General features: G+C 38.7%; 1 protein-coding gene across 6 annotated transcripts in view; it reads left to right on the forward strand.

Annotated features, from left to right (window-relative positions):
* Positions 1-19,587, forward strand: part of LOC148368608 (tumor protein D54-like) — a 30,402-nt gene continuing 10,815 nt past the window's right edge. For 3 of the 6 annotated variants that reach the window (XM_088330584.1, XM_088330585.1, XM_088330587.1), the window contains exons 1-4: positions 1-165; positions 2,308-2,465; positions 3,115-3,263; positions 13,167-13,214. In XM_088330584.1, the coding sequence (XP_088186710.1) occupies positions 147-165; positions 2,308-2,465; positions 3,115-3,263; positions 13,167-13,214 (374 nt within the window). In that variant the 5' untranslated portion in view covers positions 1-146. The remainder of the gene's footprint in view (positions 166-2,307; positions 2,466-3,114; positions 3,264-13,166; positions 13,215-19,587) is intronic. The other 3 variants (XM_088330586.1, XM_088330588.1, XM_088330589.1) reach the window with 1 other exon arrangement.

A 19,587-nucleotide genomic window follows, 5' to 3' on the forward strand; every position in this document is an offset into this window, starting at 1 on the left:
TAGAGTACACGAACCTTTATTTGTTCGACGAGGAAAAAAGAAGAGTACTTCAGTGTCACTCGGGTGAGATCATTTCAAGCGATCTAGCTCAAGTGTCCGCTACATGCCGAAGCTCTTCACTTCAAGAGCCCATTTAAGTCCATGCAATGGATCCCGTCGGCCAAGGTAACTTTAATTGATTTCATATGCGAACTGTGCTCGCCTGTAGATGACGCAAATATGTCACAAAGTGTATTAATGTTCATTTAATGCATACAATACACCGCTACATGCTAATGAAATGACCATTTGAGACCATTCTTTAGCAAAGGGTGTTAGCCACGTTTACATGACGCGAGGACGACTTCTAAACGTATTTAAATGTGGTTCTGTTATGAAATTAATTTAATTTTGTTTTAGATATTTGAAACTCAAATTCACTGGTAGGTTAAGGCCGTCTTGTTTACAGCTGAGTCAGAAAGCTGCCGTGACGTCACGTCCGGTTGGTTCTACCAGCCACTCTGTTTGATAGAAGGGACGGGCAATTCCGTAATCCCTCGTTTCTCGCGGGGGCTGCTTTCCAAAAGTGCCATTCTATCGTCAAACCCGCGAAGTAGAAACCATTATCTATGTAATGCCTAAGAACACACCCACTTTACAAGCGCAAGTATTTAACAAAAAAAAGTACAGTACTTCATTCACTTTCTTCTAATTAAAATTAAATTCTGTAGGCTTAAAACACACTTCTATAGCATATGAATAACCTATATTTAATGTTGACAATATCTGTTTAATATGAATTATTATTTATTACATCTGTTGCAGCCTGGTCATCCTGGAAGGGGGTCCCTTCTCAAGGTTTTTTTTTCCTCTTGTTGAGGTTTTTGAGTTTTTCCTTGCCCCCCATGTAGGTTTTAAATCAGGGGAGGGTGTAATAGTAGTCAGTGTTTTTCAATAATCTGTGGTCTGTGCACCCCCTTTGAGACTCTGTGATTATAGAGCTATACAAATAAACTTGACTATTGTCAAATTCAATTTGAAAACAATTTTGCAGTTTTATTGCACAACTGTATGAATAAAGAAACGAACCACTTCACTTTACATGATGATTTGCCGCTATTATGTGACAACTTCCGGTTCTGGCCTACAGAAATCGTTTTCCACTGTCAAACATTTTTATAATTGCGCCACTAGGTCACAAAGACCAGCATGTGGCTCCAGAGCAAGTTTAGCAGGTGGAGAGGTCCAACTTTGTTGGCGATAGGAAGCATCTTCTTCTGTTTAGTTAATCAGAATGCAGAACACAATGCGCGTTCCAAAAGCGTCTTGCGATAGTCAAAACCCGTAATGTTCAAACTGTTATTTCTTTTATTATATTTAAAAGTACTATGTTTTTTTTCTACTAATAGCTTTTTAGTCAAGTCACATTTATTTGTATATCCCTTAATCACAAAAATGTCTCAAAGGACTGCACAGGATTACGACACCATCGCCTGATCCTAAACCGTCAAATACATTTTGAAAACAATTTTGCTGTTTTATTGCACAACTGTATGGATAAAGGACTTGATCCACTTCACTTAACATGATTTTCTTTGTCGCCATCTTGTGGACGGCATGGGAAACTTAGTTCTGTCATACAGAAACCATATAGTTTTCCATTATCAAACATTTTTGTAATACAATGGGACCTCGCTACTTCGTGGTTCCACGTTCGCAGGTTCAGAGCTTCGCAGGTCTAAAAAAAAATGATAAAATAAAATAATTGAAAAAAAAAAACAACTTTCAAGCATTTTTGAAGGGGCGTCGCTATTTCGCGGATTTTCACTTTTTGCGGGTGGTTTTGGTCCCCATTAACCGCGATAACCGAGGGATTACTGTAGCGCCAGGCAGCCACTAGGCAAAAATCATGTGGCTCCAGAGCAAGTTTAGCGGGTGGAGAGGTCCCACTTTGGTGGCGATAGAAAGCATCTTCCTCTGTTTCGTCAATCAGAATACAGAACACAAATCGGCAAAGTAGCCAAACTGCGATAAGAAAAATGTGTTATGGTAAGGGATTACTGTACTGGTATTTTTTTTTGGGTAGCGATGCTATCCAAGTGAATGCATATCTATGGTATCTATCTCTCTCTCTAGCTTTTTCTATCTATGGTATCTATCCATCTCTCTCTCTCTCTCTATCTATCTATGGTATCTATCTTTATCTCTCTCTCTATCTCTATCTTTCTATGGTATCCGTCTACGGTATCGCTCTGTGAAATATATATATATATATATATATATATATATATATATTTGTAACATTTGCTTTACCGTCTCGTGGTACAGATGTGAACCTGAACTCCCCTAACAAGGGTCTCGCTCAAGAACATCCCAACAAGCTGTCCGATTTTCCCGGCGATGTCCCGCTGGAGAACAGTGCCAATAACCTCCCACCATACCTGACTGAAGAGGAAGCTGAGGAGCTTCGCGTTGAGCTTTTCAAGGTGATGCAAGTCACCACAATTTTAATCGTCGACGAGTTACCGACTAGTGATGGCATTACAGGGTCCCCGTTGTTGGAATTAATGATCAAAATGTGCCGTTTACCAAATTGTTCAAATTAGTTATACGACTCGATTTAACAAACCACCTACATTCGCCCAACAATTTATGCGCGCTCATTTCTTGAGGGAAAAATGAACAGGAAAGCCGACATTTTCACACGGGGGCAGATTTATTTTCCCTGACAATTTAACTAAGTGTACTACATCGAAAACGGCAGAATTAGCGACGTTGGCGTCTGTGGGAAGCCTTCATCTGAAGTCCTTTAGCTTTTTTTTCTTCTTGGCCATCTTCTCACCGCATAACGGTGTGCCGGCTCCTCCCATGGGCGTGCCAAGGAAGCCTCCTGATGTCCAGAACATTCTGTGTCAACACACTCGCGCGTCCTGTTATCGACAGAAATAGACAAAATATTCTGCATTTGGAACAGCTTGCCCTGTCATTGAATTAAAGCCCACTCAGTGAAAATCTTCATTGCATTATGAGTCAATCGTATAAAATCCTTTATAGTCAAATGGATAAAATCCTTCACTGGCCACACATGCTTTTAGTTGAGATCTATCTATCTGAACCGTATCTACTGCTTTACAGGTCGAAGAGGAGATAAGCACCCTGCGTCAGGTTCTTTCGGCCAAGGAGAGACATGCTATGGAGCTCAAGAGGAAACTGGGCCTAAGCCCACTCAACGAGTTGAAGCAGAATCTCACCAAGAGCTGGCAGGATGTCCAGACCTCGAATGCGTATGTATTATACTTGACATATCTTCCTGGTTATGTTTTTATTTTCTTAATACAAGCTCCCTTAACCTTAGACTGTGCTCACATTCAGTAGCTGGAACTACATAGAATCCACTCCTGGTGCCTGCTGTACAAAGGCTTTTGTGGTTTTCATACTAAAATAAGACACGGATGATTCCAAAAACTACCCACATGAAAAACGACATCAATGGATGTCTGTGTACTCACAAACAATGTTCCCTGTCATTTTCCTTACGGGTCTGAGCGTTCACACAAAGTCGGTGAGCAACGCTTGAAACAACAGTGAGCAACGGCAATCCCAAGTGTGGCAACTAAGTCATTAACAAGCATGTCCAAAACTTGACATCAAGTTACATTTTGCGGAGTTTCCGGCAATGCAAAATGAATTTTCTCTTTTGAATGAATTGACTCATGTACAATTGCAAAGGTTGTACGGCGTTTGTTCTTATAATTCTTTCACAAGATTTCCATTTCTTTTTATTTCCTGACATATTTTGTCACATAATATTAACATTTTTGGGGGCTCATTTAGTCGGTTGCAAGATACAGAACTGTACTTAATCACATTTTTTAGTGGATGTACAATGTTGGCAACAAGATTCACTTGATGTAATTATTATTTGAATGCGACACAAACTTTTTCTTCTTTTTTCCGTGTTTTTTTTCTACTTTTTTTTTTAAATTCCTTTAAAAAAATCTCATTGTGTTTATTTTTTCCGAGCTGTTACTTTTTTGTTTTTGTTCTGTTTACTTTTTTTTCCTACATTTCTTTCTTTTCTTTTTTTCTGGCTTTTTTCTGAATTTGTCCTTCTTTTTTCTCTTCCTTTTTTTTTTCTCAGCTTTTCACTACTTTTACATTTTGGTATTTTTTTTCTTTTTTGTTCTATTCCCCCCTTCTTTTAAGTCATTTTGTGCATAATTTTACATACTATTTGGTCATGTTGGGATTAAAGAAGCAAAGACAACCCGAAGAGCCGTTTAGGACCCGAAAGAGCCGGTTCCTTTTAGTGAGCCGAGCCGAAGAAGCCGGTTCTCGACAAACTCTACTAACGTTACTCAACTTCGTACTACTTCGACTCGACTTCAAAATACGGCATTTAGGACACAACGTCAGGGGAACCCGTGTATTTTGACCCTCATGCACTGTAACTTAGACTTAAGTCGCTTCTTAATAGGCAATTTTGAGCCCTGATTTTTGTGCGCTGGCTAGATTTTCTTGTGCGATCAGTGCGCAATTGCGCACACTTAGAGGAAACTCCCAAAGCCAAGTACATTCATTTAGTACACTTGAAGCAAGGGCACTCTTCTCCGACGGTGTAAGTGATCCGTGTATGTGGTCATACCAGATTCCTACCTCTCCGCTCCAGATAAGAAAAAATTCTTATTTACAACTGGCTTGACAAGTCACACCCCTTGAGGAAATTTCAACATCTGTGACGCTAATGTTCAGTATAACAGGTGCAATTAGTCCTGAAGATGGTAAATGCTCTGCATTTATATAGCACTTTTCAAGTCACTAAACCTCCCAAAGCGCTTTACAATGTGCTTCACACTTACCCATTCATACACACTCACACCGATAGCAGCAATCTAGTCACATTCGAAAATTCCGTTATGCAGGTCTTCATGTCTGAAAACAAAATGTGTCAAGTAGTCTCACTATTTTTCCACCACCACTAGTTTTTATAAACAAAAAGGAGATCCTCTTGTCAGAGGAATCATATCAGATTCTGTTATGCAAAGAAGATTAAGGGAAAAAGAAATACATTCTTCGGCCCGGCTCTTTTGGGTCCCAAACGGCTCTTCAGGTTGTTTTTGCTTCTTTCATCCCTACACGACCAAATATTATGTAAAATTGTGCACAAAATGACTTAAAGGAAGGGAGGGAAATAGAACAAAAAAAGAAAAAAATACCACAATGAAAAAGTGGTGAAAAGCTGAGAAAAAAACGAAACAAAAGGAGAGGAAAAAAAGGGAAAAATTCAGAAAAAAGCCAGAAAAAAAAAAGAAAGAAACAAAGGATAAAAAGTAAATAGAGAACAAGGAATAGGAAAAAAAATCCCAAAATGAAAAAGTAGTGAAAAGCTGAGAAAAAAAGAAACCAAAGGAAGAGAAAAAAGAAGGGAAAATTCAGAAAAGCCTGAAAAAAAGAAAAACAAAAAGAAAAAAGTAACAGCTCGGAAAAAATAAACACAATGAATTTTTTTTAAAAGGAATAAAAAAAAAACACGGAAAAAAGAAGAAAAAGTTTGTGTTGCATTCAAATAATTTCCAGTTATATCAAGTCAATCTTTTTGCCAACATTGTACTTTCACTCAAAAATGTGATTAAATACAGTTGTGTATTGCGCAACCGACCAAATAAGCCCCCCAAAATGTTAATATTATGCGACAAAATATATCAGGAAATAAAAAGAAACTGATATATTGTGAAAGAATTGTAAGAACAAACGACGTTTGTAGGCCGTACAACCATTTAGTCAATTCATTCAAAAGAGAAAAATAATTTTGCATTGCCGGAAACTCCGCAAAATGTAACTTGATGTCAAGTTTTGGACATGTTTGATATTGACTTAGTTGCCACACTTGGGATTATGGTGGCTCACTGTTGTTTCAAGCGTTGCTCACCGACTTTGTGTGAACGCTCAGACCCGTAAGGAAAATGACAGGAAACATTGCTTGTGACTGCCACCTGTGGCCAAAAGTTGGGCTGGAATACGTTTAGATGGCTCTGAACAGATTAACACATAAAAAATAACTAGTAAAATAAAATACTCATTGTAAATCAATTCAAGAATAAAAGTAGAAAAAAAATGTTAGAAATAAAAGTAAAATATAATAATAATATTAAAAATAAGGTAAAAAGGTACAGTTCAATTCCCGCTGATTTTTTTCCCCTTTTATTTCTTTTCAAAATATATTCCTGCTTCTTATGATTACAATTATAGGACTTTTTTAAAATCTTAATTCTTACTACCCTGAATAATATTGCTGAAATATTAGTCTATATATTCATGCAGTTTTAATCATCACAGTTAATTGGTAAAACAAGGCAGTTATCACTTCAGATCTTTCAATTTATATATTCTTCATGGTTTGCTGTCCCGCCACAGTTGTCATGCCTTCTCAAGGTCCAATAGCAGCAACGGAATTTCCATAGCTAATTTGTGGTTTTCATTGTCATGGTGCACATCAAATGTGCTCTTCTGAAAGTTTGGATTGCGAAATGATTTATGCAATCCAGTTTTTTTTGTCACGCTGGGTGCATGCATCACAGAACATGTAGCCTCCATTATCATCCTCCTCATAGCGTAACCAGGAATATAATCAAGTCCATTTTGGCAGAAAAGTCCTTTTCTTGCTAGGAGTATGCTTTTGCTTATCTTTCATCAAATCATTTGCTTCAACACATGTGCTTTCCTTGCCGGAATTATTACAGTTTGTTATCACTCTCTGCATTATGTTTTGACTCATTACTGACACTGAAGAAATGACCAATTTTGTGTTGATTTTTACCTAATACTGTTTTTTCGGAGGCATACTTAACCTTCACTCGACGACAAGCACCAAAACAATGACGTTATCTCGAAGCAACGAGATTTCGTTTGCCTTTTTTCAGGTTGAAATATGTCAACTTGATGTTGCCTCTCACAAAGACGCTGTACTTGTATTTATTTCTCTTTCTTTCTTTCTTTTTCTCTTTCCTTTTTCTCCGTTCTTTCTTTTTTCTTTCTCTCTTTCTTTCTTTTCCACCCCCATTCTCCCTCTCTTTCACTCTGTGTCTTTTAACCTCTTTTGTTCTAACTTCCTTTTTTCTCTTTTCTCTTTCTCTCTTCATACCCTTTGCGCTTTCTTCTCTTTTCTCTCCTTCTGTCTTTCTATTTCTCATTGGATTTCTTTCTCCCTTTCTTTTCCCCCTCTCACGACTTTTTATCTTTTATTTCTCACGCTCTCTCCCTCTCTTTCATTGTCTCACCCTCTCTCCTTTCTCCTCCCTCTTTCTCTTATTTCTTTATCCCTCTTTTTCCTTCTTTTTAATCTACTAGTCTGGCCCCCGACAGAATGTTCGTTCTATCGTGTGGCCCCCCGAGTTCAAATGAGTTTGACACCCCTGCTCTAAACACTTGATTGGCAGATTCAATTTAGTTTTACGTAAGGGCAGGTGATTGGTAAAGCCAGGCTGGTGATTGGGCACAGATTTAGTCGACACTGGTGGATAAATTGCCTGGGGAATGGTGATTGACAGGGGGGCGGGACCAGGAACACCACTGCACCAATGAATACAATCACTATGTATATGTAAATATACTGGAAAATAAAATTGTACCACTTGCAAAGTAATCCTTAGTTTTACTAAATGTACCTCTAATTTGATTACTGTATTTTAACAAGCATAGGGCGCACTGTGTGAAAAGCCGTAGTCTCCGTATTTAGTTCTATATCTGTATTTAACACGTACATACGGCACACCTGATTTTGGGCGCGGGTGCCCTCTTGCTGCAGCCGCCTTACAACTTTAGACAGCGGAAGCGAAACCGATTGGTTTCGGTTTCTCAAAGTATTGTTTACAAAGTACTTACATGTTTTAATCATGAATAGGCACAGGCATGGAAAAAACATGGATTGAGATATATATATTCATTTTTAAAGAGCTGACGCCAAACTGACTTTGGTACCCACATTTTTTTACCGGTGTAGCGAATATGGGTGGTAAATGAATTATTCTAACAATTTATCGACCAATTGAATTAAAGAGCCATTTTTATTCTTTTTTTTTTTGTAACGGAATACAATTACTTTTTATTATCCTAATTGTGTAACCCCGTTTACCTGTCTTCCGTTACTCGACCAAGCCTGGTCAAAACACGGAAAACCTGCCACCAAAGAGTGCATGTAGGTGAAAAATTATAATACTTTAACCAATACACCACTTTTATTTAATAAGGGTTACTTTGCAGGATTACAATCTTATTTAAAAGTATATTTACATATGAATAAAGCGTTTATAAACGATTTGTGACGATTATAATTTCATATATTGACGGAGGACAGAAACGACGAAGAGAGAAATCAAGCTTAAAGCTTGCGGATCGTAGTACAGATGGCATGCTTGTCACCAATGTTCCCTCTAAGCTGTGCGCAATTGCGCACTACCCAGAGCTTTTCCGCGCACAAGAAAATCTAGCCAGCTCACAAAAATCAGGGCTCGAAATCGCTCATTAAGAAGCGAATTAAGTCAAAGTTACAGTGCATGAAGGTAAAAATACACTGTTTCCCATGACGCTGTGTTCTAAATGCGGTATTTGGGAGTCAAGGTCGAAGTAGAACGAAGTTGAGTAAAGTCAGTAGTTTTTCGAGAACCGGCTTCTTCGGCTCGGCTCACTAAAAAGAACCGGCTCTTTCGGTTCCCAAACGGCTCTTTAGGTTGTTTTTGCTTCTTTCATCCCTACATGACCAAATATTAAGTACAATTATGCACAAAATGACTTGAAGGAAGGGGGGAATAGAACAAAAAAGAAAAAAATACCAAAATGAAAAAGTAATAAAATTCAGAAGAAAGCCAGAAAAAAGAAAAGAAAAAGGAAAAAAAAATAGAGAACAAAAAGAAAAAAGTAACAGCTAGGAAAAAATAAACACAATGAGATTTTTTTTAAAAATTAAAAAAACGGGGGGAAAAAGAGGAAAAAGTTTGTGTTGCATTCAAATAATTTCCAATTATACCAAGTGAATCTTGTTGCCAACATTGTACTTCCACTAAAAAATTTGATTAAATACAGTTCTGTATCGTGCAACCGACTAAATAAGCCCCCCAAAATGTTAGTATTAGGCGAGAAAAGATACTAGGAAAAAAATGAAATGGAAATCTTGTAAGAGAATTGTTGTAAAAACAAATGACTTTTGTAGGCCGTACAACCTTTGCGATAATACATTAGTCAATTCATTCAAAAATGAAAACATTTTTTGCATTGCCGGAAACATTTCGTTTTGTATACACGTGTACAAGAATGACAATAAAGTATATCTGAATCTCAGCCAAATGTAAGTTGATGTCAAGTTTTGGACATATTTGATAATGACTTAGTTGCCACACCTGGGATTGCTGTTGCTCACTGTTGTTTCAAGCGTTGCTCACCGTCTTTGTGTGAACGCTCAGATCCGTGGAAAATTAGAGGGAACATTGCTTGTCACACTGCGTTGCAGGTTAAAGCACTTTCCGTCTTTTTTATTCGTCCTTCGATGTCGCACTCGCTTTGTTGAGTTGGCACGAGCTTGCAGTTTCGTGAGGCTGTTTACTTGTGTGCATATTGGTGCGCCATGATGCGTTTAGGGACATTGAGTAAATTTAAGTATTTTGCAGTTAACTGGTAAATGGACTGCATTTGTATAGCACTTTTAATCAGTCACTGAAGACCTTCAAAGCGTTTCACACTCGCTCACCGATAGGCAGGTAGGCGCCTTGCATGGTTACCTCTGGGGGTATTGGGGCTTCAGTGTCTTGCCCAAGGACACTTTGACATTGAACTCTGAGGAGCCAGGAATTGAACCAGCAACCTCTTGTTCCTACTGATCTTGTCATTCAAAATCCACTATACGATTAGTGTATTATTGCACTCTTAATGTATAGTTGTGACATTAAAAGAGCACCCATTGTTCGCCACGTGAAAGAGTTATACCTTTTGCTTAATAAACAATACTACGTGGTTAAAATTTGAATACTTTTTTTTGTAGGATCGCAAGGAAATACCTGACCTTGGTTTCCTACAACTTTTTCAGGTTGCATTGTTCATTTATCTTAAAGTTTAGCCATTGTATTTATATTATGATTATTCTGTATTTTATGAGAGCATTTGGTATTGGAATAATCCAAAAGTCATTAAAAGTACTCAATTGACTGTAATATTATGGTATTCTGATTAAGTTACTGGTGAGATTTTCAGCAGGTGACTATTAACTTTATTGGATTACTTTACTAAAGTAATCCTCCCGATCCTGGTTTTGCCTTGGGGTTATTTTTTTGCAGAGTACAGTTTCTCCAGATTAGTTTGGAATTTCTGCGAATTGCCAAGCTAAATTGTTTGTAAACAGCATGTTTGTATTTTTTGCTTACTTGACCTTCAGTTTAATGTTTGAGCATTCTGAAGTTTTCTGACTAGAAACGTTTATTTTATCTTCTCTCTCACCTCTCATTCATTTTTCAAGGTTTGTAAGGCCGCTAGAAATCCTTGAAAGGGCTTACATTGTAATTTTGTCCTTCCAAGGATGGAAAAATGGTTGGATTTTGGATAGAGTGCTTGTAAATGCTTGAAATCGATGCCATGTTTCATAAGTCTGGTTAAAAACGATACTCTTGATCATTTATTTCCTCGTGTTTAACGGCAGCTGGTATTAGTTTGTATGTCATCGCCCTCTTTGGACACCATGAAATGTGAATTAGTGCAACATTCAAGCTACATATTAGTCATTTTACCCAACCCCTATATGGGGTGAGATTTATCTCAAAAACAAAAATAGTCGCCATTTACTCACTATCTAAAAGTCACATTTCTTGTTGAATGCACACGGAAGATTCAACATTGCATATAAAGCGCAGATTTATCTTTTAGCCCTGCAAAATGCATAATTCGGACTGGATTACTTCTTTTAATGGTACCAGAGAACCGTTGGCTTTCAAAGTTTGCAAAAAGTGCTTGAATTTGGCCTTGAGAAAGGTGTGCAAACCCTGTTACTAGAACTGGTTTCTTATTAGAAACGTTTCCTTTTTGCTGTGACTTGTCGATCTTATTTCTCATCTCCTATATTTATTATAGGGGGCACTCACTGAAACTGTCTTCCACAAAAATCTTTTTTGAATGAATGTAAAAAAAAAAATGGTGGCACTTCACTCACCCTCCTACGTCAGGGGTCTGGAACCTACTGTTTGCTAGCCTGATATGGCCCGGAGATAAAATTGACTTGTGCATTTATTCAATATACTGCTTCAAGCAGAGCAGATTATATATCATATGAAGCCAAGGCAACACTGATGAATGTTGGATTTTTGTCCAGTGTACCGTATTCTCCGCACTATAAGGCGCACCGGGTTATAGGGCGCACCCCGAAAAAATAGTTTTTGGTCCTATTTTTGACATACATAAGATGCACCGGGTTATAAGGCGCTACAATGGGAACGTCGACATAACAGTCGGATAGTTCAGTCAAACTTGTTACCCCCTTAACATTCCCAAAGCTTGCAAAGAAGCAAATACGTGTCGTAGACACGTGCGGATGCGGTGTCCGTACGATGTCATTTCAAATATCATTCGGAAGGTTGAAGTCTTGGGATTCAAGAAATTCCAACCATTCCTTAGTTTCTATTTTCGCTCGCAACTTTACTGTGCATATGACAAACACTTGGAATTGAGTTGAATTTAAAAATAGACACTCCATTCCATCCATTATCTGCACCGCTTATCACAGAAACGTCGAGTTCAGTCTGAAACAAGATACAGGGATAATATAAAACCCGGAGTAGCTCACCGAAGTCGTTGTGTTCATAATAATGTGCAGCCAATGTCCTCTTATATCCGTGAGGGTAGTAAATCCAGGAGAATAAAATATTAAAAATACAGAATAGAAAAAAATGCTTTCTCTATGCCGTCAGCCACGTGCTATACACATTCATCTTTTCCGGCCAATTGCAGGCTTTGTTTCGCCGTTCAAGCCAATGCCAGCCTGTAAATGATAAAAAGGATCCTCCCCTTGACCTCCGAATAACTTTAGCCAATAGTGATCGATTCAAATGATGATTGACACATTGGTTAGCCAATGAAACGCCGGTAAATAAATCCCAGCATACACCGCGTACTACTTGGCGTACGGGGGAAAATCTAGTCGGCGGCTGCAAGTTAGTTGGAAAACTTTGCAATTTTAAAATTGATCCATAAATAAGGCGCACTGTATTATAAGGCGCATGGTCAGCTTTTGAAAAAAATAAAGGCTTTTAGGTGTGCCTTATAGTGCGGAAAATACGGTATGTATAGGAAACAATTTTAAATAGTTTACAGTGAAGGTCTCACACCAACGGACCCCTTAGTGACACATCACTAAATAATACTTTATATGGAAGCTGATTAAACAATCTACATTTATTTGTGGAGACACTTAATAATGAAAAGCCACGGAACAAGCTTGAAACCAAAACGAACATTGCACCCAGATATTCTAGCAAAGAATGGAGAGCAATTTGATTGGGTGAACGGTAGTAATGGGCGGAGCTATACATACTCTCTCCTTTGCCTATTGCATCTGCACTGAAGGTAAATACATTGCTATCTTTGATTGCAGTATTTTGTGACATTCTTGCCGAAGAACTCTGCTTGCACCTTGTTTTGAAACGAAGCCCTAACACTCTAAGTGCGTGAGGGAGACCAAATTTAAGTGATATAATGATATGGGACGCAGGGTCTGGCGTAATCTTTTCATAGATTTTACCAAATCTTCGAACGTCACACTGTGAAATAAAATGCGCCGATAAATTAGCTCTTGTCTGGAGAGTGGGTTTGGCGGTTTTGTTGTATTTTCTCTTAAATATATTGTGTAGCGCTCTCCCCAAAAAAATCACTATTTTTTCTTTTATGGCTTTTTGGGTCAAGAAGGTTACCGACCCCTGCCCTACATGCTCCCGTATAAATAATACCCAGCTCTGCCGATTGATTTTCTCTTTATTTTCTTTAGATTGAAGCGTTGTGGTTTTGGCGTATCCATGGATTTCAATGTCGAGCAGGTTTCCTAAGGGAACACCAACTGAAACCGTTTCGACATGACAGCCTTGGTCTTAAATTCTCAGATTTTCCGAGATCCTCGCAAGTTCAATTGCTATTAATTGATCCTCCTGTTGTGTCTTCAGATATGTGTCTGCCTCGGCTACTTTGGATGACATTACCCACTCTGAAGCGTGAGTTGATCCATTTTTACTGTTTTGGGCCAAACTTGAGCATCCTTTCAACGTCTTTGCTGGGGCTTCTTGCTTTTGGTGGTTAGCCCTGCTCTGTATGTCGGGTGTTGTAAAAAAACATATTTTTCACAATTATAAGCAAGGTTCGTACGGGTGTTTGAAATCCTTAAAAAAGCTTGAATTCTAATGTTGTGTTTTCAAGGTCACGAAAAGGCTTGAATCTTGAGTGAAATGATTTCTGTTGCAGTGTTTTTTGGCGGTCTGATTCGATAGACCACATTTTTAATTGACGAAGAAAAAAAGGGAGTAAAATGACGCAGATGGTGGTTCCAGTCCTCATTATTGTCATGTGAAGCGTTACTGCCTCTTACTGTTTCATCTAAGAGGTCCGGTTTATCAGACGTCCTGGGAATTCAGTACCTTTTCGAGAAAAGGCTTTTTTGTCTCCGATTACTGAGAAGAACCTGCTTTCAGAAAAAATGAAAGTGAAAGAGGAATAGTGAATTTAAGAAAGGGAGAGGGAAATAAAGATGGGGAGCAGCAAAGAGAGAAATTGAGAAAGAAATGGAGAAGGAGGAGAGAGAGAGAAAGGGGGAAACAAAGAGGTAGAGAGAAACGGGGTAAGAGCGAAATTGAGAAAGAGAGATGGAAAAATAAAGGGAGAAATGGAGAAAGAAATATTTAAATTGAGTGAGAGGAAAGGTGGCAGACTGAAACTTTGTGATATATATTATCAATAATACAATATTGGGCTCTGAATTATCTAGTAATTTCCCGTGTTTTTCAGAGAACTCGTGCAAAACACATGAAATAAAAATTAAAATATTCACAGAAAAAAGATTGTAAAAAAATTGTAAAATACAACACCATTTTAGATTTTTACACACTGAACAGATTTGAAGTCTTACCAACACAAAATCCTTGAAAAATGCTAAACAATCAAATCTAGATTTAAAAACATTAATGATAGAATGTCCCAAAAAATATTTTCAATCCTTTTTCAACCAATTTAGACACGCAATAAAATAGAAGTTTTAAATAAGTAAAGCAAAAAAATCCAGTTTTCAAGATTGAAAGATTGAATGCAATCAATATGATTCAAATGAGTTTGGCTAATTTTTCTGCTTTTTATACATATGGTACTTTCTTTTTTTGTCTTCTGTATTGAACTCTATTTTTACCCAACACTTAGAGTCTGTCAACAAGTGTGACGTAGCCATGCTGCGCTTGCATTGTTCAAGCAGAATGGCAGAATTTGTGTCAGTTTATAGCCGCCCATTGACACAATACTATAGATAAGAACAGTACAGTAAGACCTCGGTTATCGCTGTTAATGGGGAGCAAAACCACCCGCAAAAAGTGAAAATCTGCGAAGTAGCGTCGTCCCTTCAAAAAGGAAAAATCTCATCTCATCTCATTATCTGCACCGCTTATCCTTTTTAGGGTACTTTCGGGCGCGATACGCACAACACCGTGACAAGCCGAGCGGGTCGGGCGCTGTCGGGGGGGGAGAATTTTGTACGGGAGTCGGATTTGGGCACAACACCGCCGCGCGGTTTTGGTGCCGCTTCCGCTTCACCGTCCCCTTAACCCCACAGGACCCCCCCTACCCCTTTCCCCCGCGGCCCTGTCCGTCGGCCGGAGCCATCGAGGGCCGTGTAGAGCCATCGCGGCCCGAGCGGGAGACGTGACGTTTGTGACTTTTTCATTTGCGTTAACAAACGCTTTATATAGACTACGATCACCCAATTATTTTAATTAGCTCGCTTTATGGTTTCAATAAGCGTATTATATAGAATACGATCGCTTTTGTCGGAAGCGCAGCTGAATGCGCGTTCACGCGAGGGGGGGAGGATTCTGTACGGGAGTCTGATTTGGGCACAACACCGGGAAACGAGAACGGGTCCGGACCAGTGTGTGAAGTGCCTCAATTTTAAAGACTAGGGTCGTCGGCCGAGGGGATCCCCGCAAAAAGTGAAAATCTGCCTCCCCCCAATTTTTTATTTTTTTTTCCCTTTTTTTTTTTTTTACCATTACAGACCGTGAAGCTCTGAATCTGCGAACGTCGAACCGCAAAGTAGCGAGGTTCCACTGTATATAATGGCACAAAATATGTGCTTGCTGCAAGATGGCAACTTTATTTTAGTCATCAAAGGCAACAAAAACTGTTAATTTGATCAACGCTGGACTTATTCCTTTGAAGGTACAGAAAATAATTTCAACAATTGCCTTGAAAGTGCTTGAGTTTAGCCAAGAAACAGGTTTACCAACCCTGTATAAGCCACACAGAAAAATAGTTCTTCAAAACGAGTGGCGCTCCCTATTGTAAAGTCCACCCTGCCCGTGTTGTGGACTGTGAAGCATAGGACACCGTGGATCTTTTGCGGGGAAGTGTGACCATTGAATAGAATTTGCTCAAGAATGTATCAGTATGTACCTGCACTTTTGGGCGCGTTACTTAAAGAAAAGTAATCTGTTACAGTTCCTACTTCCTTCATTTAAAAAGTAATTGAGTTACCCCCAGATATCTAACTCATGGAAGCAGACCCCACTTAAACTGTTGAAAATTGCTACATACTGTAATAAATTTAGTAGGAGAAAATAAGTACACACACCTGTAAAAGTAGTACCGTATTTTCACGACTATAAGGCGCACCGGGTTATAGGGCGCACCCCCAAAAAATAGTTTTTGGTCTTATATTTGACATACATAAGACGCACCGGATTATAAGGCGCTACAATGGGAACGTGGACAAAACAGTCAGATGGTTCAGTCCAACTTATTACCCCCTTAACGTTCCGAAAGCTTGCAAAGAAGCAAATACGTGTCGTAGACACGTGCGGATGCGGTGTCCGTACGATGTCACTCAAATGCATCGTTCCATCATTCGGAAGGTTAAAATCTTTGGATTCAAGAAATGCCAACTATTTCTTAGTTTCTATTTTATTTTTTTGCTGGCAACTGTGTGGACAGCAAAATAAGAATTTTATTGTGCAGGGAAACGGGGTTCTTTACTATGCATATGACAATAAACATTTTAAATTGAATTGAGTTTAAAAATAGACTCATCACAGAAATATCAAGATCAGTCTAAAACAGGATACCGGGAAAATATAAAGCCGCATAGCTCACCTAAGTTCTCTTGCAGCCATCACGTTCAATAATGATACGCAACCATGGTCTTCTTAAAACCGTGAGTGTAGTAAATCCAGGAGAGTAAAATATTTTCAAATACAGACTAGTAAAAAATGTTTTCTCTATGCCGTAGTGCAACCCAACGTGTGATTCACATTCATCTTTTTCGGCCAATTGCAGGCTTTGTTTCGCCCCTTTAGCCTATGCGAGCCTGTAAATGATCAAAAGGATCCGCCACCTTTACCTCCGAACAACTTTAGCCAATAGTGACTGATTCAAATGATGATTGACACATTGGTTAGAAAATGAAACGCCGGGGGAAAATCGAGTCGGCGGCTGCTTGCCTTAGTTGCAAGACTTTGCGACTTAATATTGATCCATATATAAGGCGCACTGTATTATAAGGCGCATGGTCAGCTTTTGAAAAAAATAAAGGCTTTTAGGTGCGCCGTATAGTCGTGAAAATACGGTATATTCAAATCCAAAAGGTTAATTGTCATATGCACAGTAAGGAGCCACGTTTCCCTGCACAATAAAATTCTTACTTTGCTGTCCACACAGTTGCCAGCGTTAAAAAAGAAACTATATACATGTATACATAAAATAATATTACGAATATTAAAAAAATAAAGATACAAGATTACCTCAACATAAGTTAAGGCAATGAGATAAAAATAAATGTATTGACTTTTGCTGTATTGAGAGCTTGCAAACAAACACAGGTGAGACACTTCATATCCATTTTGTCTCTGAACTTCAAACCACATCTTTCTCCATTTCTGAGTGCCGTCCAAGACATTTTCTTTCTCTCCAGGTTCTTGTAAATTTACTAAGGAGAAGTCCAAAATTCAGTCCGTATTTCATCAATTCTGTGCTTACTTCTGCCCCATTGGTTTCTCGTTAGATTGTTTTTCCTGTATAAGCCACAGCCGCCTCCCCACATAGTGTCTACCATTTGACACACATCCAACACATATAATTCAACCCCGTCGTGTCAGTATTTTATTTTATAGTTGTAAATTTGGTTTGGATGCAAATAGATTTGATATGTAGAATATCTACATAAGGAGAAATCCAGCACATTTGTACTCTGTACTTGAGACGGCACCACCATAACTCCTTTCTTAAACTACTCACATTGAAGCCGACTGTTAGGTTTAAGTCCCCAACATTTTTAATAAAACGCTCTGAAATAAAAGAAGACATAGAGAATCGGTCATTGAGAATTGGTTATTTTATTAATCATTATAATGAGAGCGGCGGAGACCGGGCTGTTACAAATCTCCTCGCTCACTCTGAAGAAATCTCCGATCTCCCCCTTCTTTTTCCTGGACACCCCCCCTCTCTTCCCCCAAGGCTCTTGGTGAAAAACAACTTGAGTTATTGCATATTCCAGGTCAGGGTGCACCCACTGATATGTGAGACAGACTGCACAAAAAAACAACCCATGGGCCTGAAGAACAGCCCACAAACTGAAAACTCTACAAAAAGGGCCGAGAACACTTATAACATATTAATGTCAACTGTAGGATAAACATATGTATATAATTCCAACACCGACGCTCTTAAACTTATTGAAAATGGCCACATAATAAAATAAATAGAAGGAAACGTGTACACCAATCTGGAAGCGGTGACACCTTCCTATTTCTCAGCTTGCGCAATCGTAAGAGCTTGCAATTAGTAGTTGAGACACTCCATATCCATTTTGGTTTCTTTCTTCAAAGCATCGAATGTTTCCTTCTCAATTTCTGGGTAACCTCAAGACGATTTTTTTTCCTCCAGTCAAGGTGTATAGCAAAAATAGTTTAATCAAGAAAAATCGGCACTCTTTACTTTAAATTTTGTGCTCGCGTTTGCCCCGTTGATATCGTTCCTGTACAAGCCATGCCCCTCCCCACATGCTGCTTACTATTGCTACTGGTGACGCACAACCAAATTTGCGTATATAAGATGACCCTCTGATTTCAGTGTTTTATTTTGTAATTCTAAATATGCCTTAGTTGCGAGTATATTCGGTGGAAAGAATATAAGTTAGGAGAAATTACGTTCCTTTGTACTGCAACTTTTAAGTTGTATCTTTTTGGTAGATATACACATCCCAGCCTTGGTTATATGCTGCATTATGTGTTTTGTTGCCGGCAGAAAAAGGATTGTGGGGGACATCATGAGCGAAGACGTTGTGTTTCACGATCTGCTCTTCAATAGTAGTGGAGTAGCTACGGTTGAGTCAGATTTTTTTGATCAACAACGCGTGACAGTAGAAAAAGGGATTTGCGTTCAAGAATCTTTTGGATCCATAGTAACGCGTACCTGGTTTCATCTCTCACCGAATGGCGTGTGAATTTTCCTTTAAAATGCATTAATTTTAATGTTGTGGGGTTTTTTTTTTGGGAGAGAACGTTGGTGTTCCGCCCTAAAATACGCAGAGACAAGACATGGCAAAAAGGGAACGCGCTTTATTGCTTTCGGGACACGTTCAAAGTTCCAAACGTTCAACATTGGCTTTTATAGTGTTCTCAAATAAAGTTAATATATCTCGTGAAGGTTGTCAGCATTATCAGCTTGTGACCTCTTGCAACAACGTCATGCCACGACCTTCGCCAGATGCCTACAAACTTATTAGTTATTATCCACATTCCACAACATTTTCAAGTGTTTTAAGTGCTTACATTTTGAGCGAATGGTTTGTAAATGTTTGAAAACTGTTGCCAAGTCTGCTTGAAAATGAGGCAGACACTGATTTCTGGTGGGGGTTTTTTTGCCATTGCATTTCTTCTTCCATCGTGATTAACTGCAGCTGGGATTAGTTTGTAGGGGATTGTCCTATGAAGCATCATCGCCCCTATTGGTTGCGCAGAAGGGGAAGGGTGCATGCTACACCTAGACATGTTAATTTGTGACGCCCTTAATCACCAGGAGTCTCAAAGGGCAGCATAGACCAGATTATTACAACATCCCCTGATCTAAAACCTACATGAGGGCAAGGAAAAACTCAAAAACTTTAATGTCCAGTTGTTTATTTGTGACACCCTTAATCACAAGAAGTCTCAAAGGGCTGCACAGACTATTGCAAACTACAGACAATTATGACCGCATCCCCTGATCTAAAACCTACATGAGGGCAAGGAAAAGGTCAAAAACCTCAAGTCGGGTCATGTTTATTTGTGACGCCTTTAATTACAAGGAGTCTCATGGCTTTACAGACTCTTATTCCAACATGTTTTAATTATATTT

The sequence above is a fragment of the Urocampus carinirostris genome, chromosome 3 (genome assembly GCF_059441175.1).
Source record: "Urocampus carinirostris isolate Australia breed hairy pipefish chromosome 3, RoL_Ucar_1.0, whole genome shotgun sequence".
Classification (NCBI taxonomy): Eukaryota; Metazoa; Chordata; class Actinopteri; order Syngnathiformes; family Syngnathidae; genus Urocampus; species Urocampus carinirostris.